At 43.7% G+C, this 19,198-nt stretch overlaps 1 protein-coding gene across 6 annotated transcripts; it reads right to left on the bottom strand.

The window, feature by feature from the left end:
- Positions 1-11: 11 nt before the first annotated feature.
- LOC124010914 (ATP-dependent RNA helicase DDX3X-like) lies at positions 12-16,312 on the bottom strand. 6 transcript variants are annotated; one of them, XM_046323707.1, is made up of 18 exons: positions 15,989-16,312; positions 12,165-12,216; positions 11,294-11,344; positions 10,700-10,747; positions 9,339-9,663; positions 9,096-9,203; positions 8,805-8,904; positions 8,424-8,559; positions 8,087-8,283; positions 7,128-7,288; positions 6,524-6,668; positions 6,138-6,282; positions 5,096-5,146; positions 4,070-4,251; positions 3,725-3,842; positions 3,456-3,609; positions 3,223-3,353; positions 12-3,060 (listed from the first exon to the last, which is right to left on the bottom strand). In XM_046323707.1, the coding sequence occupies exons 1-18, from the start codon at positions 16,031-16,033 to the stop codon at positions 2,975-2,977; spliced, it is 2,235 nt and encodes a 744-aa protein (XP_046179663.1). In that variant the 5' UTR covers positions 16,034-16,312; the 3' UTR covers positions 12-2,974. The 6 variants fall into 6 exon arrangements, with proteins under 6 accessions (XP_046179663.1, XP_046179664.1, XP_046179666.1 ...); XM_046323708.1 differs by having other exon boundaries at positions 10,700-10,744; XM_046323710.1 differs by lacking the exon at positions 5,096-5,146.
- Between the last annotated feature and the right edge of the window lie 2,886 nt (positions 16,313-19,198).

The following is a 19,198-nucleotide window of genomic DNA, read 5'->3' as shown; positions in this document are numbered from 1 at the left end:
TTGGTTAAGTATTTGCAAGTCAAAACTTTTAATTTTGGTAAAATCATACAATAAATGCACAGGTGTTTTCTCGTGCAGTGCACAGCCTCTAAACTAGTACATAAAGCAAATACAAACTAGTGGGCGACTCAGTGGCGTTCAGGGGAGTGTCTGGCCAGCCGAAAGCTCTCCAACCTCTCCTCTCTGCAGCTTCACATTTCCATTCATACGTTTCATCCAAACCTTTACTTTTCAGACTCAGTCAGCCAATGTTACTGTAAGACTCACCACACACACTCCACAGAACACACACAGAAGCCCAAATATGCATATACAACAGAGCAGAACCACGTTTTTTTCCCTTAAGATTACCATGTGCCAGACATTCGCTGGGGGAGGAAAAAAAACAACTCAAAAACAAGGAAAAGCAAATTGAATTGGAGAGAATCTGGACACTTCTTGCACTGGTACAATATTTTTTAGAAAATGTTATCACTTTTATCCAAACCTTGGCATTGGTTGTTTGTTTCGAATTTTGTTCGCCAATTAAACGTTAAGGTTGATTAGACGGTGAGGCCATGTGGCCAGTACTACTATAAGTAACAGGTGTGGATTTTGATTTGAGTCCAATATGACTGACATTAAAAAGCTCACACTACCCCGAAAAATATAAATTTCCACGCATACCGGTGACATTCAACATTCAAGTGCCAGTGTTTTTGTACTGTCTTTTGGTCAAGTTTCTTAAACTATCACTTTAGGCTTATAAAAATAAATATTTCTCAAAAATGCTTAATAAATTACACAAACTAGCAGCAAAAGTAGAATCTAGTAATCTGTGTGCAAATAGCTCAATTCTCAGACTGCTACTGAACTAACCCCTGGTCCCAAATAAATCCTGGTTTAAATAGTGATAACCCTTCCCCTTTCGTAAACAAGCTGCGTTTTTCACAATCTCCTCACACACAAAATTCGGAAGCTTTAAGGACACACACTCAAGACATTTATATAAAACTCTAGATGTGCAATAAAATGTTTTTGGAAAACTTGATGTCCATTAACATCAAAGGGGCCTAGACCTAACTTAGGTAGCACCATTCAATCTTAAGTTAACACAATACTGTCAGTGCATCTGCTTCATAACCACCACCTCACTTATTGATTCAAAATGTCAAGGCACAACAGACACACTGAGAATATATACCTATTGCACTTAAAATGCCATTTTCTAGCCAACGTTGGGCCTCCCTCCTATTTAAGGAGGAAGCCTGGATGCCAGCTATAGTAGTAAACTGGCCAGTGGTTTTACATAATACATCAAGGCGGCCCAACCCTACAAAGGGAAGAATAGCTGCATTGGTTCTGTGTCAGAATAAAGGATAGATAAAGCACCCAGTCTTTGGCCGGGTCACATGGGCTAGATTCACCAGCCAGCATACACAGGAAAACGTCATTGCCTCTTAAAATGGTGCACTGGTAAATAAACTGCACTTCCCATCACCCTTTGCTACGTGTGCAGTTCAGTTTGCTCGTCTGTACATTGCTGACCCTTAACCCGTAACTTCTGACCTTCCTACGCTCTCCGAGGAGGAAGAGCTTGTGTCTTTAAACAGTTAACCCGAGAATGTCCTTCGGATTCGAACGCAGCTTGAAAAAGAGAACTAAATTAAAAGGTGTAAGAGAACGACATTTTGTAATGAAATAAAAGCCTGCTGCAGAATTTCCTTTTGCATTTTTTTTTTAAACTCCTTGACCAAAAAACAACAACACTTGCATGCGTATTTCATCCCAGGATGGCCTTGACAAAAAGCAAAGCCACCCAGGTTACTGTGTGGTCCTATGGCAACCATTCAAACTTCACTTTCTATATGGCAAGTGCCGTTTTAGAATTGACCAGTTTAAGAAACATTCTCTCAGAAGGATGGAGATTTGTCAATTTCCATCCTTCAAAATGTTTAAGTAAAAAAGCTCAATCAAAAACTAAATTCACCCACCAGGCAGCTAGAAGTTGCTTCACTAGGTGCCACAATGCCAAGTCAATTTGTTAGTGGGGAACTGAACTTTGAGCATCGACTTGCTCAAATAGCTTGTATGTATGGACATACCATTTAAAATATTCAATTTTAAAATCGTACAACTGGAATGGCTCGTTTAGTGAAGACTACCATATTCCTCTCCAGGATAGAGTGAGCGAAAAATATTTTGAACTCTTTTTTTTCCTTGAAGTGCACTTTTGTCACACAAGGGTTTGAAAACCTATAGTGGAATTCTCATAGGATGGCTGCAACATGCGGTCGAAGCTAGTTTGAGCCATCAAATTACCCTGTGACAAATTTGAATCTCAAATGGACAAATGACTCACTCAAAAGTCATGTCATCTCAGTGTTTGCCAAGGTTTGATATTTAGTTCAAGCCTATTTTGTTTTCCTTCCGAATAAAATAACAAAACCACATTTAAACCCCAAAACAAAAAATATATAATTTAGTTCTTGTTGGCCAGGTTTTAGCCAGTTATGACGCTTAAAAGAAAATACAGATAAAACAATCTAATTGTTAAAGGCACAGTACATTTACAAACAAATGATCCTCAGTTTGTTTTGTTACAAAGAAAGAAAAAGCAGTTGTAGTGAAAGAAAAAAAAATAACTGCAAGTCCCAAGATCCTAAATACGCTATAGTCACTACGGGCGGCCACACGATGATTCCAGAGCCTGGCGGTGCCATGTTTCTTTAGGAATCGCTCAGTGGCTCCAGCTTTCCTCTTGGTAAACTGTCCACTCGGTCCCCCGTCTCTCAGCTCCATTTTTTTGGAAAAGCGGTCAGAGAATCACAGCTGGTAATGTACTGCAGTCTGTTTGGAAGCTACACGGGGGTTTATATAGTCTGGCTTAGGTTACACATGTGGTTTCCTTATCAGTGAGTTTGGCGTGGTGCGACCCACTGCGATGGTGAGGGGAGGAGAAAGAAGGTGTAGGGAGATAGGGTTAGAGGGATGTTTAGTTGCCCCACCAGTCCACTCCCCCCTGATGAGAGTAGTTTCCTCCATAGCCGTCACTGCTGTAGAAGTTGCCTCCAAAGCCACCTGTGATGTGGGGTGGGAATCAAGACAGTGTTAGAAGGAGAATAAGGACTGTGTTGGAGCATGGTTGGAATTAAAAACACCAACTCTTGGACTTGGTCTATCCCACAATTCTTATGACACAGACCAACAGTAATATTTACTGTTGTTTTAATGGATATTTACCGCCGCCACCAAATCCACGGTTTCCTCCATGCCCAGTGGGCTGGCGTCCACCACGACCCCCGAACCCTCCAGTGCTGCCGCCACCACTGGTCTGACGGTAGTCCCTGGCTCCGAAGCCACCAGAGGTGAACCTAAACAGAGGATGAGTCGGTGATTAAGAGAGTGAATCGTCTCTAAACCCTTTTACTTCTGCTCCTTTATGTAGGACTGTGTATGTAAGCATGTGTGTGTACCTCTTGGAGCGTCCGCGGGTGTTGCTCTTGTGCTGGTGTTCATAGGCCAGGCTCTCCAGCCAGGAGGGTACTTCCTGTTTGGCCTCCACTAGGATGTCCAGAAGGTCCTTGGTGATGTTGCCATTCTTATCGTTGAAGAACGACGTGGCCAGACCTGGGAGAGGAGAGGGTTCACCATGTTACAGCCAAATAGTTATCTAAATAAAAAAATGTGCATTACGTGTCGCTGAGTGGTGAGTGGAGAGTTCTTGAATGTTGTAGAGGCTTACCCAGGTTGCCCACACGTCCAGTACGGCCAATACGGTGGACGTACTCCTCTATATCGCTGGGCAGGTCAAAGTTGATGACGTGCTTGACATTGGAGATGTCCAGGCCACGGGCAGCCACCTGGTACACAAGACCGAATACAACTATTGACCTTCTTGTTTGAACAGAAGCATGTTCGCTCCCTTTTTAAATGACCCCAACATCCAACCATATTGCAAAACAAAGACCAGGCCTTGAACAGTATGAGGCCAAAGATCTAGTGTTTCGCTTTATCATTTGTCAACCAATATATTTGACCTGTAACAGAGCTGTAGAATTCAAACCAAAATGTCAGCTTGCAGACTCACCGCTGTGGCAACCAGGATGGGGCAGCGTCCCGAGCGGAACTGGTGCAGAGCCTCCTCTCGGTCCCTCTGGGAGCGGTCGCCATGGATACTGGTGCAGGCGTAACCCTCACGGTACAGGAAGTCCTCCAGGGCATCCGCTCCCTTCTTGGTTTCCACAAACACCAGCGTCAGAGAGTTCTTACCTGGGAAGGAGAAGGATGACCGGTGAGTCACTGCTTAAAAGTGTTCAGATAGAAATTGATTCTGTATAACAAACGGTTTCCGACATGGGGAGGGTTAGCGTCAGGTCTATTCGTGGCATTTCTATCTGCAACGTTCAGTGCTTGCTCAGAACCCTCCTAAACAAGCCCCAGGGGAGACATTACAGGTATGGAAACAGCATCTACCCACTACCCCCTGTGGTTGAGGATCTGAGAGGAAAGGAGGGGGCTGAATCACCACAGGTGTTTAGAGAGGAGAAACATCCAGTGTTGCTGAGATGGAGGCTCTGGCAAAGAAAAGCTGCATATCTAAAGCTGTCGGGCTACTCTACAGTGGGTCGTGATGCATGATGACCAGAGGGCTTCTTCAAAATGTTTAAAATGTTACAGGCCATTCAGATGAGATATGTTTGAACATGTTTCTCCATCTGGCAGAATAGTGGATCATATTGATTTTTCTACCTGCAGTGAACGTTTTGCAAGCTGCCATGGCCATCATAACAAAAGCATACGTGTAGGAAATGGCATATGATTGCAGTAGCAAGCAGGGTGTGGGCAAGGCAAATCAACAGTCAGATTCCCAAATCAACCCCCCCCCACACACACACACACACACAGGAGACAACACCCTTCAAAACAGCGAATGACCTCACAATGACAACCACACTAGATGGCTGATCCGAACCAACGGGACCTTCTCGTCTGGACACAAATGGATGACTAATATGGGTAACCAATACAGGCCAAACAATAAATCAATAAACTGAAATATGAAATGAGATACAAGCTTCTACATCCACTTTAGTAATAATAAATTCCTACTTACCAGGTTTCTCTATGTTTTCACCTGCATTGTCCTGAACTTCGCTCGGAATGACTTTGGATAAAACCAAACCCGATGATAAACTCATTGCAGTTTCAACAGTTCATAAGTGACATTAAAAAGGGGGAGGTTAGCCAACAGAGTTCAGAAAACCCAATGGCCGCCATTAATGGTACCAACAAGTTCCAATACGACCTCATTATTAGAATGTTATTGTTGAGGAACATTTGGTGCCAACATGGAGGATGGTTTCCTGAACTCTGTGTACATGGCTCTGCATAGGAGTAACTGGGGGTTGGGGATACTAGGCAGGGTAAGTTTATGATAGCCAACATGCCTAAGCTAGAATACAAGTCTTCACCTCACATCTGACCCTATGACATTACCAACACTGGGTCACGTTCAACACACAAACTGCCCACTGAACACAACCCAGGCTTATGACCATCTGAAAGAACAGAATACCTAATGCAATCAATACTAGACCATCCCAGCTGAATGGTTACCCATCTTCTAAGATCTATATCTTACATCTGACAAGCTTTAAAATCAGGAACTAGCCAAGTGTTAGGAGCAGGTGGAATCTGCTGGGAAGTTGTCCTATCAAAGACATGTCCGCATATTCAAACAATGATTAGCTTCAGGATTTAGTTAGATTTTAGTTAGCGGATGTTGGTAAATAATGCCGTTGCAGATTCCACCTAGCCCAACTGATCAAGTCAACATACTCATTAGACAGAGGGACTATTCAAATACAGGGTTTCTCAACACCAGTCCTCAAACACCCACTGTCCACGCAAGTTTTCATTTAAATTGAATTTCAACCAATCAAAGCTTCCTTCAGATAACTGAATGCCCTTACCAACCACATATCAATGTATATACAATTGTTGCTCAATTGGAATAAAATCCAGAACAGTGATCGAGTCCCCAGGATGAGCTTTGAGAAACCCTGCACTACAAGTAAAAGTTCCAGTAAGTAACACTAACAGACAGGGACGGGAGAGGGGGTTGAGCCAGTGACCGGTATAGTCCAGGTAGTTACCTGTAGCATTGAGCAAGTCCAGGAGGAAGGATCTCTTATCACCGTCCTCTACCCATACCACCTTCTGGGTGATGTTCTCGGAGGTGGAGCCCACACGTCCCACCGCCAGGAAGATGTACTCCTCCAGGAAGTCACGCGCCAGGATCTGACCGAGGGGTTTGTGTTATTGTTGTGGAGCCAACATGGAGGACAGTTTATTATATGTGTGTGGAAAGGTGGGTTAATACACCAGAGAGAGGACATATGGCAAATAACACTTTTCCTCATTAAACACAATACTTTTGACAAATACATAAGCAATTATGGGGACTGGAGAGTAACAATTATTGTCCATGTACCATGATCTCTTTAGGAAAGGAAGTTGAACACCATGTGGGTGTGAGTACCTGGATCTCCTTGGGGAAGGTAGCGCTGAACATCATGGTCTGACGGATGCCTTTAGGGGGCATGGTGTCCTGCTCCACGATGCGTCTGATCTGGGGCTCAAAACCCATGTCCAACATCCGGTCAGCCTCATCCAGCACCAGGTAACTAACAGAGACAGAGTCAGGGATTGGCTGTAGACCTGTTTTCCCATCAGTCAGAGACTTATGGGCATGTAGTATTCCTTTCCTGTCCAGCAGGCCAATTCAACTAATCAGTAGTCTAATAAGCTGCATCAGGAGATAGTTGAAAAATGATAGTTTTTTTCCAGCTGGATTTATTACTCTCCTGCAATTTAAAAATGACTGACATGGAAGATATGGACAGGACTTAAATTACAGATGTGGTGATTTGTTCACATAATTAGATAACTCCCATCTCCCCCAGTAAAACTAATCCAATATGAATAAGGCTTATGTTATTCCTCTAGGTAAAGTGCCTAGTGACGGGTTCCTCGGGCTTTGTAACTTGTCTGCACCTCTTCAAAAACAATGAAGTCAAGAACCAAAAGTTATATCTCAGACAGCTCAGTCTGCCAGCAGTCCAGCATGTTGGAGGTCTACTCACTTGCAGTAGTCGAGGCCGATCTTGCCCCTCTCCATCATGTCCACCAGGCGTCCAGGTGTAGCCACCAGCAGGTGACAGCCACGCTCCAGGTCTCTGATCTGCTGGCCAATGTCAGCCCCTCCGTACACAACACAAGGACGCACACGGGACCGGTATGCAAACTACAGCAGGAGAGATGGAGAGAGAGAAGGGGGAATACGGGGTACAGAGATGGAGAGAGAGAAGGGGGAATACGGGGTACAGAGATGGAGAGAGAGAAGGGGGAATACGGGGTACAGAGATGGAGAGAGAGAAGGGGGAATACGGGGTACAGAGATGGAGAGAGAGAAGGGGGAATACGGGGTACAGAGATGGAGAGAGAGAAGGGGGAATACGGGGTACAGAGATGGAGAGAGAAGGGGGAATACGGGGTACAGAGATGGAGAGAGAAGGGGGAATACGGGGTACAGAGATGGAGAGAGAAGGGGGAATACGGGGTACAGAGATGGAGAGAGAAGGGGGAATACGGGGTACAGAGATGGAGAGAAGGGGGAATACGGGGTACAGAGATGGAGAGAGAAGGGAGAATACGGGGTACAGAGATGGAGAGAGAAGGGGGAATACGGGGTACAGAGATGGAGAGAGAAGGGAGAGGGGGAATATGGGGTACAGAGATGGAGAGAGAAGGGAGAGAGGGAATACAGGGTACAGAGAGAGAAGGCAGGGAAAGGGACAAGAGAGGAGAAAGGAGAGCACAAACAATGATTGTGTGTTTCACTACAGTTCCTTAATTACAACCTTGGCTGGTTGGCCGTCAACACAAAAACCGAGACAAAGAGACAGAGGCCCACTGGCAGACCGCTACCGACCTAGCTGGTATTGATGCTGATGGGATGTCTGTCCTCTGTGTGTGGATGTGTCAAGCATTTTGCTACACCCGCAAATAACATCCCGGGTGTGGGGGAGGGGCAGTTGCTTACCTTTCTGGCCTCTTCATAGATCTGCAGGGCCAGTTCTCTGGTGGGGGCCAGGACCAGAGCGAGGGGGTACTGCTTACGGCGACCATACTTTCCGTTGTCCTGTCCTCCAGACTTCTGGGCAGCGAGGGCTTCTCCTGGGCCTTCAGTGTAGATCTGACTCAGTACAGGCAACAGGAACGCAGCAGTCTTACCGGAACCTGAGAGACCACAGTTTATATTAGTCATATACCTATACTTAAATCAACTACAGTACAATACAGTTATCGTAAGTCATATCTGCATATAGCTCTCCAGACCAATCCAATTTGGAGTGGTTGTAGTTTGGTCTTGTTCTAACCTGTCTGGGCACAGGCCATCAGGTCCCTCTTGTTCTTGATAATTGGAATGGCGTACTTCTGGACCGGAGTGGGCCGAGTGTAGCGGGTCAGGGCGATGTTACTCATTATGATCTCTCCCATCTCTACGTCTTGGAACTGAAATACAAAGACGAACCAGTCACTCAAATGAGCACCAAACAGCTTTCACGCAACTCTGTTTCAGAGGGAAGGGAGGGGGGGGGGTATGTGTAGGGGGATCAACAGCACCACACAAGCTGCTCAGTAGAGCCCATGGGAAACACTTCTGGTTTTGAAGAATACTAACAAAATGCTGACTAATAGGACACGAGGGCTACTGGATCTGAGACAGGGTTATTTGGCTAGAATACTTGGGGACTCACGCTGTCAATGTGATGGGGGCAGTTTTGGCCAGTGGCCTCAACAGGAATGTCATCGTAATTGTCAAAGTTAATCCCTGTGTTGCCACCAGCGAACAGCTCCCTGGGGAGAAGCAGAAACACAGAAGGTCAGGAAAGTAACAGAAAGGTCTACTTGACCATTTTAACGAGAGGGGATATTGATAAAGGACAGGGACAGCGGATAGTTATGTATTGTAAAATGACATTGTTAACTCCTCATTATTGAAATACCATTAGTATGCAGAAAGGGGGGTAGGTTAGGTTACCACTCACTGTTCCAGGCGCTCATTGGCCTGAGTGGGTTTGGACCAGTCCTCGTCATCCCTGGACTCCTCCACCCAGCGGCTGTTTCCACTGCCTCCAAACCCTCCACGCTGGTAACTGTCAAGCATAACATAACCACAGGGGTCAGGAAGGGCTAGCTTGCTAATGAGTTGCCTCATGGTACAGCCCTGGACTCCGAGGAACCTGAAAACTGTTGGCTAAGGGCTTGGAAGTGAATTATCTAGTTCTCACCTTCCTCGGGGCGCACTCCCGCCGTTGTTGAAAAAAGCAGACTTCCCCCTATCAGGACGCGCGCCAAAGCTGGTGTAAGCATCTTTAGTCGTGTTCCAGCTGCCGCCATCTTTGTTGTCGTAGACTCCAAACATGCCGACATTCTGCATAGGCTGTACCGGGTTGTAGGACCCGCCCCTGCCGCCACGGAAACCTCCACCCCCCCTGCCCCTCTCCATGCGAGGCGGGCCACTGTTGTACCGGTTGCCCCCATTCATGCGGTTGTCATGGTAACCATTCTGCACGAAGCCGTTGCTGCGTCCGCCGTCCCAACCGCCAGGCATATCTTGGGTAAAAACAGAAAGGAAAGAGGGGAGACATGGTGACTCCCAATGTATAAGAGGGTTTCCTCCTCACACGCAGTCAATACAATACTTTGTTTATTGGTCCATTTGCACAGATATTCTTTAGTTATTGCTGTCACAGTACCCAATCTCACAGACACCACAGGCTGGGAGCAACACAGGGGCAGCGGCAGAGCAGTACCCCTAGAGCACTTAGAGGTAGTGCCTTACTCAAGGGAACAACAGCGGTAGGCAGTAACGGACCCTATAGGAAGAGACATTTGGACCAAGTAGACCTAGTTCCATTTCAGCCTCTAGCTACTTCCCCTTAACCTTTCTATGTTAACAGATTAGAACGACCTGGATGGCTGTAAGAAATGTGTTGAGGTCCTTTAGAGCTAGTAGGAGTTAGGGGCACAATGGAACCACGCCCTTCTTGGTTCCTTTGGCTTTAACATCCCAGATACCCACCACTTGTTACCTCATGGATGCCTCTGAAAAGGGAAATAATTCAATTAAAATGGACCTGGCTTATTTTCCCAGTAAACAATGCACAAGCCATACAAAACAGTATACACAAGTCAATAATTTGGCTCATTAACTAGGGTCCCGATTAAGGAACATTTGTTATGAAAGCAGCATTAATTTGCTAAAAACCTACCACTTCAAATTCCACACAAATAAATGGAAACTTGCAATTAAGCAGTATGTTGGAATGACATAACTAATGGAGGCTGTTTTGTGTTTGAACAAAATGTAAGCATGTGAGAGGATGCCAACACCCTTAATGCAGGAAACAGCCAGTCATGTCTTCGTTTCACCCATGGGAATGTGGTTTTGAAGACGTAATTTGAGAGCCTCCAGTCCCCTTGTCTAAAGGCACGTGGCCTTGTTTTCTAATCGAATTGAGTGAGACCACTGTTCTGGTAGGCAATTTAATTAAAACATGCAGAATAAAATAAAGATAACATTTACAATAAAAAAATGCCAGAGCTTCCCTCAGCCAAAGAGAGGACAGCAAACTGTAAAGGGACTTACAGCTTCCTGGTGCCATTGACAAAGCGCTCGGTCTAGAGAAAGCATCTGCTGCAAAAAAAAAAACATCATGGGGGGGAGCTTCATGATGAAAACATGCTGCCGATGTACAGCGAATGTTGGCCAGTAAGAGCAGGGAAATGGAGTGGTTGATGGTTTGTCAAAGCAGTTTCCAGATGCTGTCACAAAATGGACTCCAGGACAATGGATATGCACGGTTGTGTGTCTGTCTTCCTGTAGTGACTTTTGGGATTAAATAAAAACAAGCAGCTGGCTGTATAAGATGGGGATTCTAACGCAACCTTTACGCCATTGTTTCCAAATAGTGGAGAAAATCAATACATCCAGGTCACCCTCTAGCTGACCATGTCCCAGCGAGAATAAATGGTCAAGATAAAACTAAAGATAATAGTCTGCTTTTTAGTTGAGGGAATTTCACAGCATTGTTGCTTGCTCAATCAATTTAGTGAAATGTTTATTATGGGCCACCACAATGCATTATGGCATTCTTGACCACTAGGGGGCCAGGGTATTTTTACGGTGTCCAACTGGCATACCTCATAGAGGTGCTAGTGTTGATGGGGGGACGACACTTACCATTTTTGGAAGCCTCTTGGTGCCGTAAATGAGGTGGAATGTAACAGGTCCCTAGAGAGACAGACTTGTGAACACAAGGGAAGTACTGTACACAAACACGTCAAAGGTCTAATGGGTTCCTAGTCTTATTCTAGGGATGTCTCAATCCCTTTAATTTAATAGGTATTAAGTAGCCTCTGGCCTGTTTGATTAAACAAATAATAAAATAAAAAATGTAAACTGTCTTGTACCCCAAATAAGGAAACTGAAAAATTAATGGCGTTTATGCCATTTCATAAATGATAAGAGCATGATTTGGCTAAAAATAAACAAGTGAAATTAAAATCACTTGATGGCATCTTACACCTAAATGAACCTAGTAATACTGATGGAAATGTGAGTCAATCCCAATACTTTAAAGCTCCATACTCTAGTACTCCTTCTGTAGCTCAGTTGGTAGAGCATGGCACTTGTAACGCCAGGGTAGTGGGTTCGATCCCCGGGACCACCCATATGTAGAATGTATGCACACATGACTGTAAGTCGCTTTGGATAAAAGCGTCTGCTAAATGGCATATATTATTATTATTATTAGTCTCTTTCCCACAAAGGCCAGTGATGTCAAACTGGGATGTTTCGTGGGCCCGTGATTGGATGGTACCAATAACTCAGAACACTAACTCAGCTCAACTTCAGACCACTTCTAAGGTCTGAAAACATCTGACAAGTATTAAAAAGGCAACCTGGGGGGGTTATATTCAGTCCTTGAACCACCCAATGGCCCTGAAGGAAAGGATAAGTGAGGGCTGCTTCAGACCAAGTGATCAAAAAGAAAAGGATCACCATAACACAAGCTAGATGTCCTTTGGCTCAAAGAGTAGAGATCACTTACTGCCAGTGCCTCCACCCTGCCCGTCAGCATTGTTCAAGCCTAGGACAGCAAGCTGAAATAGAAAATGAAACGTATAGTTAAATACTACTGTAAACACTGTTATGGATAATTGTCATTCTAAACATGCACATAGGACAGTAAGCTGCAAAACAAAGGGTGACAAAAACGGGGTAACACCATCTATAGATGCTCTACAGTATCATTTCAACTACCAATCCACTAACCCTAACACTTATCCCAACCCTTTCCCTAACCTACGCCGGAAGTTGCTTATCAACAGATGGTCACACTATCCAAATAAAGTGTGACAAACTGTTGATCTCCAGAAAGCAGAAAGACATGAATATCCCTTATACTACAGTGCTTCCCCCATTATACATATGTGAAGCAGGGAACTCCCCTGTCTAGTGTCGTTGCCCCCCACCACCACAATCCATACAGTAAGTTTCAATTGTACATTTTGCAGAGCAGTCTACCGTGGGTGTACCTTTGCAAGCAACAAAATATTATTTCTTACAAGGCAGACACTCAAAACTGCCAATAGGCTAGATCAGGGCTGCACAACCCACTTCCTGGAGATCTACCGTCCAACTCTAATTTAACACGCCTGATTCTACCATTTAGCTGCTCAACAAGACCTTATTAACTAGCTGAATCAGATATGCTAAATTTGGATTGGACTGAAAACCTACAGGACAGTAGATCTCCAGGAAGAAAGTTGGGCAGCCCTGGGCTACAGGAATACAGAACCAAAAATAGGGTGTTCGATGTGGGAGAAATAATGGACCACGGTATATATAAATAAATGTTTTAAAAATGTTAGAAATGCTGTAAACAAATCTGTTATCACTAAAAGAAAAAACATAGCATTTTTTAAACAAAGTATCAGCTGTTACCCAATGTCCAAAAACCCCAATACTGTACTTTATGAAACACTATAATACAAAAGTACGTGGACACCCTTTCAAATTAGTGGATTTCAGCCACACCCGTTGCTGACAGGTGTATAAAAAAAATCAAGCACACCGCCATGCAATCTCCATAGACAAACACATTGGCAGTAGAATGGCCTCACCGAAGAGATCAACGACTTTCAACGTGGCACTGTCATAACATGCCACCTTTCTGTCAAGTCATTTGGTTAACAGAACGGGACTGCTGAAGCACGTACAAATCTGTCCTCAGTTGCAACACTCACTACAGAGTTCCAAACTGCCTCTGGAAGCATCAGCACAAGACCTGTTAGTCGGGAGCTTCATGAAACGGATTTCCATGGCCGATCAGCCGCACACAAGCCTAAGATCCCCATGCACAACGCATTGGCTGGAGTGGTGTAGCGCTTTCCTCCTTTGGACTCTGGAGCAGTGGAAACACGTGCTTTGGTTTGATGAATCATGTTTCACCATCTGGCAGTCCGATGGACAAATCTGGGTTTGAGTAGTGCCAACTGTAAAGATTTGGTGGAGGAGAAATAATGGTCTGGGGCTGTTAACTGTTTGGGATAGGCCCCTTATTTCTAGTGAAGGAGATCTTAACGCTACAGCATGCAATGACATTCTAGATGACTCTGTGCTTCCACCTTTGTGGCAACAGTTTGGGGAAAGCCCTTTCCTGTTTCAGCATGACAATGCCCCCGTGCACAAAGCGAGGCCCATACATCAATGGTTTGGGGCGAACGGTGAGGAAGAACTTGACTGGCCTGCAAAGAGCCCTGACCTCAACCCCATCGAATACCTTTGGAATGAATTGGAACGCCGACTGCAATCCAGGCCTAATCACCCACCATCAGTGCCCGGCCTCACTAATGCTTGTGGCTGAATGGCAGCAAGTCCCTGCAGCTATGTTCTCAAACCTAGTGGAAAGCCTTCCCAGAAGAGTGGAGGCTGGTGTAGCAGCAAAGGGGGACCAACTCCACATTAATGCCTATGATTTTGAAATGAGATGTTCGACGAGCATGTGTCCACATACTTTTGGCCATGTAGTGTACGTTATTAGACCAGTAGCTTTCCGTGTTACAGTTCAGACTTAGTGAGAAGTGTGTGGTGTGTGCGGATGCTGAGAAGTGTCTTAAGCCTTCGGCATGCGTCACAAGCTGAATGAGTGTGCTCGTATACACTCTTAAAAGGCCGCTTGAAAAACTAGAAAAAATATGCAATAGTACTTTTTGTCCATCTTCAGACGCCGTAGCCACTTGGTCAAAATAGACAGCTCAAGAAATCTGTAAATCATTGATGTTGTTGCCAAAAACGTTTTAACAAAGATTATTGGTGCATTATTTCTAAAGTGAAAAATATTACTCGTTGGAATGTCAACACACTTCATTGAAGAATCCATACTGCTGACCATTCAGACCATGGGGCGTGAATTGCAGATGAAAAAAACTGAAAAACGTAACAATGTTATAATAATTGTACAAACTGTTCCAAATTATTGCGGATGGGAAGCATGCAGACGCCATTAGACTGTGTGTGTGTAAATTACAGTAATGATGTATTATGTACTGCCTGGTTTGCATATGAAGTGCCTAATTTGCATAACAGCGCATTTTAAATTAATCATTTATTTTTATTTGAATAATCTGTTCTACATCAGACCCGAAAAGGTCCTAATAATATGACCACCCGGTCTTGAAATATTGGACAATATGTGTTGTGATTTGGTGCCTTCAATGACTAGGGATTCGACCTTTTAGATCACTTGAACATTTGATATCAGCAATGGTAAATCCTATCATCAGGAAATAACGTATTGTGTGTTCATGAGAAGCTTCTCTATAACATGGAATACAAAGTGTAACACCAGAACCATAGCTTGATTTCGTTGCCTAACACCCTTACAAAACACTCCAATTAACGTTACAGAGCTGGACTGGATTATTCTCTGCTCAAATGTATATACGGCTACCGAAGTTCTTCCCCCTCGAGTCCTTTGCTTTAACAGACAAATACAGGTTATCAAGGAGCGTGACCAACATGGCTCAAAGGGAGTCTTATTTCCTGTGTCAAAATAAATTGGCCCCCACCAACCCAACATCCTTTCACACTTCCAAGCACATGTCAAATAAGCATCTGCTGACTATCAGAAAATGTCATGACAGCTTACTAACTATGTTAGGTTTCATCTTCCACGTTTGACCACATTTAACAGACAAATGTTGCATTTGCAAATGCAGTTACAGCAACTCATTTTATAATGCTTCCATACCAAATGAATGAGTGGTTCCCTGGATACTGTCGGCTGGACTAACATTACAGGTGACAAAAAACAACTGGTTGACTTAACAATGACATGTTCTTTAACATGGCAACAAAATCTATAGCACAACACAAACCCAAACAATGCAGTCGTTGCTAGCCAGCAACTGTGCAAAGCATAAACACGCTTTGTTCATTCGGGAATAAAACAATGTCACAGTGACGCAGAAGAAAATGTAGCCAGCTAGCTTTCATGTTATCGTAAGTACCTAACGCTAACTAGAGGCCAAACTAGCAAGCAGGCTAACAATCAGCTCAAGTGAATAAAAGCAAGATAAAGTCACCAACATTGAACATAGGGTTTAGATTGCATGTATTAGAGGTATAGTTAAGGATCAATCCAATTGTGAGAAATACTGAATTGTTGAACGTGAAGCACCGCCATCGTCACCAACCATTATCACCCACCGGCCTCCATTTTACCCAGAGATTAGACAACACACGCAGTTACAGCTAACGTAGCTAGCGAGCAAAGCTAACCAGCTAGCTTGGTATCCACGACTGCATTTTCAGACTCGTTCTACGTGTTATAGATATGAACACAAATCAAAATAAATACCGAAAACTCACCTGCTGTTCTAGACCGTGTAAATTTTCGACGGCCACATGACTCATAACTAAAGAATATTGAGGAAAAATGTTGTCGTCGAGAAGGGATCTCTTTGTTTGCCGGTTTGTCGACGTCCCTTAGGTTTCGCTCGTCTTTTCTTATTTTGTCAATTTCCGAATGAATGAACCAACCTTAAAGATACAGTTGATATATTATATTACTGTAAATTATTTTTTGATTATGTTCATGGCACTATAGTTAGGTGGTCAAAAGCCTTTAAACCGACACCGCTTACTAACTGGTGGAGGTGCGTGTCGTGGTGTAATGGAAGCTAGAAGCAGGAACCCAGAGCGAGATTTTATTGGTTGAGACAACCACAAAGAGCAGAGGAGGACATTGCGCATGTCGCGACATTTTATCACCCTTTCCAAAAAGTTTTTAAAAGTCTGGCGACATTTGTATAATTTGCTTTACTATTTCTTATTCAATTGTGATGTTGTAAAAATCGACAGCGTCATAGTTGATATTCAGTAGTATGTGACAGTTAATACCTCATACAGTATCAGTCAAAAGTTTGGACATACCTAACATACTCATTCAAGTCCTTCATTTTTTTGTATTTTGTCCATTTAGAAAAATACTGAAAGCATCAAAACTATGAAATAATGGAATCATGTAGAAAAGTGTTAAACAACTCTAAATATATTTTAGATTTTTAAAGTAGATATATAAAACAAACATGAGCTGGCGCACACCCAGAATAATAGTTTGTGTGGAGGTGCTGACTAAAGGCGAATAAACTATAAACTATCAAAATAGTTGCACACTACATGTATAATCTCCCAGCAATTTAATGTGTATTTACCAACGTTTCAGCATCACTGTGCCCTCCTCAGGGTAATGTCATGAATTATTGAACCAGGTTATGTAGACACACTGCAATTAGTGTAACCGATGATAGTAGTGAGACTTTTTAAAGTAGCCATCCTTTGCCTTGATGACAGCTTTGCACACGCTTGGCATTCTCTCAACCAGCTTCAACTGGAATGCTTTTCCAACAGTCATGAAGGAGTTCCCACATATGCTGAGCACTTGTTGGACGCTTTCCCTTCACTCTGCGGTCCAACTCATCCTAAACCATCTCAATTGGGTTAAGGTCAGGTGATTGTGTAGGCCAGGTTATCTGATGCAGAACTCCATCACTCTCCTTCTTTGTCAAATAGCTCTTACACAGCCTGGAGGTGAGTTTTGTCATTGTCCTGTTGAACAACAAATGATAGTCCCACGAAGCGCAAACCAGATAGGATGGCGTATAGCTGCAGAATGCTGTGGTAGCCATGCTGGTTAAGTCTGCCTTGAATTCTAAATCACTGACAGTGTCACCAGCAAAGCACCCCCACACCTCCTCCTCCATGCTTCATAGTGGGAATTCACATGCGGACGAGAGGAGAGATTTCCACCGGTCTAATGTCCATTGCTCATGTTACTTGGCCCAAGCAAGTCTCTTCTTATTATTGGTGTCCTTTAGTAGTAGTTTCTTGGCAGTAATTAGACCATGAAGGCCTCATGCAGACAGTCTCCTCTGAACAGTTGATGTTGAGATATGTCTGTTACTTGAACTCTGTGAAGCATATATTTAGGCTGCAATTTCTGAGGCTGGTAACTCTAACAAACTTATCCTCTGCAGCAGAGGTAACTCTGGGTCTTCCTTTCCTGTGGCGGTCCTCATGAGAGACAGTTTCATCATAGTGCTTGATGTTTTTTGAGACTGCTCTTGAAGGAACTTTAAAAGTTCTTGAAATGTTCCGTATTCACTGACTTTCATATCTTAAAGTAATGATGGACTGTCATTTCTCTATGCTAATTTGAGCTGTTCTTGCCATAATATGGACTTGGTCTTTTACCAAATAGGGCCATCTTCTGTATACCCCCCAACCTTGACACAACACAACCGATTGGCTCAAAAGCATTAAGGAAAGAAATTACACAAATTAACTTTTAACAAAAGTTTATCTTCAGGCTGCATCACATCCGGCCATGATTGGACATCCCATTGGGCGGCACACAATTGGTCCAGCGTCGTCCGGGTTTGGTCGGGTTAGACCTTCATTGTAACTTAAGAATTTGTTCACAATTGACTTGCCTAGTTAAATAAAGGTTAAATATATATATATATATTTTTTTAACAAGGCACACCAGTTAATTGAAATGCATTCCAGGTGACTACCTCGTGAAGCTGGTTGAGAGAGTGTGTAAAGCTGTCATCAAGGCAAAGGGTGGCAATTTGAAGAATTAACACTTTTACTACATGATTCCATATGTTATATCATAGTTTTGATGTCTTCACTATTATTCTAAAATGTAGAAAATAGTCAAAATAAAAACCCTGAAATGAGTAGGTGTGTTATATTTGTAAATACATTTTTTTTAAGGAAGCCTTTTAATCAATCACCAACCTTCTCTTTTTGTAGTATTCCCCTGCTGTTAATCTAGGTGTTTCACATTGTGACTACTGTACTGACACTCCTTGTTATGTGAATGCAGGGTCCCAAAATGTAGGTGCCCTGAAGTCTCTGCCAGTAGTTCTGGACTTCTATGGCACAGGAGGTAGAGTGCATGGTGGATGCATCGAAAACATTGTCACTGGCTCTAGGTTTTCCTGGCTGCATTGGTTTGAGTCAGATAGGCCTGAACACTGGTGCTGATAATTCTACAGTCATGACTGACTGTGTCATATTAAGTAGAGATTGAGGAATGGATGACAGCTGTAAAGTCTCATTATGTCAACACCACATACCCTTTGCCTTTCTAACAGTCCTTGGGAGAATCTCAATTGCAACTCCTCACTTCCTCAAACCCCATTGGAGGAGAAGGTCAGAGGGGAGGGACCTCTGGCTTTCTCGTCCAATGACTTTTGAGGAGGCGGTGGGGAGAAAGGAAGCGAGGTATAAGCAATTGAGATTGTCCCCTTGACATTCCTCCTGTGGGTGAGAATGAGCTGGAATAAACAGTGCCTCCTGAGAGAAGATGCCAGACATTATTGCTTCAAAAGCAGATCTAGTGTCAGTTTTCACCTTCAGAAGGAGGATAGGGCTGGGGTAAAGTTGGCTGACTGTGGATCAGTGGCTGGAAGCCTACTGTGGCAGACCGGCTCATCCCTTCAGAGTGTCTGCTCAAAGTGGGGTTTATAAGCTGTGTTGTAATGCTTGTCTGTTTGGTTCGTTAGATTG

This window comes from Oncorhynchus gorbuscha, linkage group LG23 (assembly GCF_021184085.1).
Source record: "Oncorhynchus gorbuscha isolate QuinsamMale2020 ecotype Even-year linkage group LG23, OgorEven_v1.0, whole genome shotgun sequence".
Taxonomy (NCBI): Eukaryota; Metazoa; Chordata; class Actinopteri; order Salmoniformes; family Salmonidae; genus Oncorhynchus; species Oncorhynchus gorbuscha.
This window is presented reverse-complemented; position numbering and strand designations above follow the sequence as displayed.

Bases quoted from the DNA above. Each gene is read 5' to 3' on its own strand.
- LOC124010914 (XM_046323707.1), bottom strand. From the start codon at position 16,033: ATGAGTCATGTGGCCGTCGAAAATTTACACGGTCTAGAACAGCAG. The intron at 8,560-8,804 runs GTGAGTCCCCAA...TTTGTATTTCAG, and splicing joins GCCCCCATCACATTGACAGC to TTCCAAGACGTAGAGATGGG. The intron at 3,843-4,069 runs GTGAGTCTGCAA...CTTGTGTACCAG, and splicing joins CCATCCTGGTTGCCACAGCG to GTGGCTGCCCGTGGCCTGGA.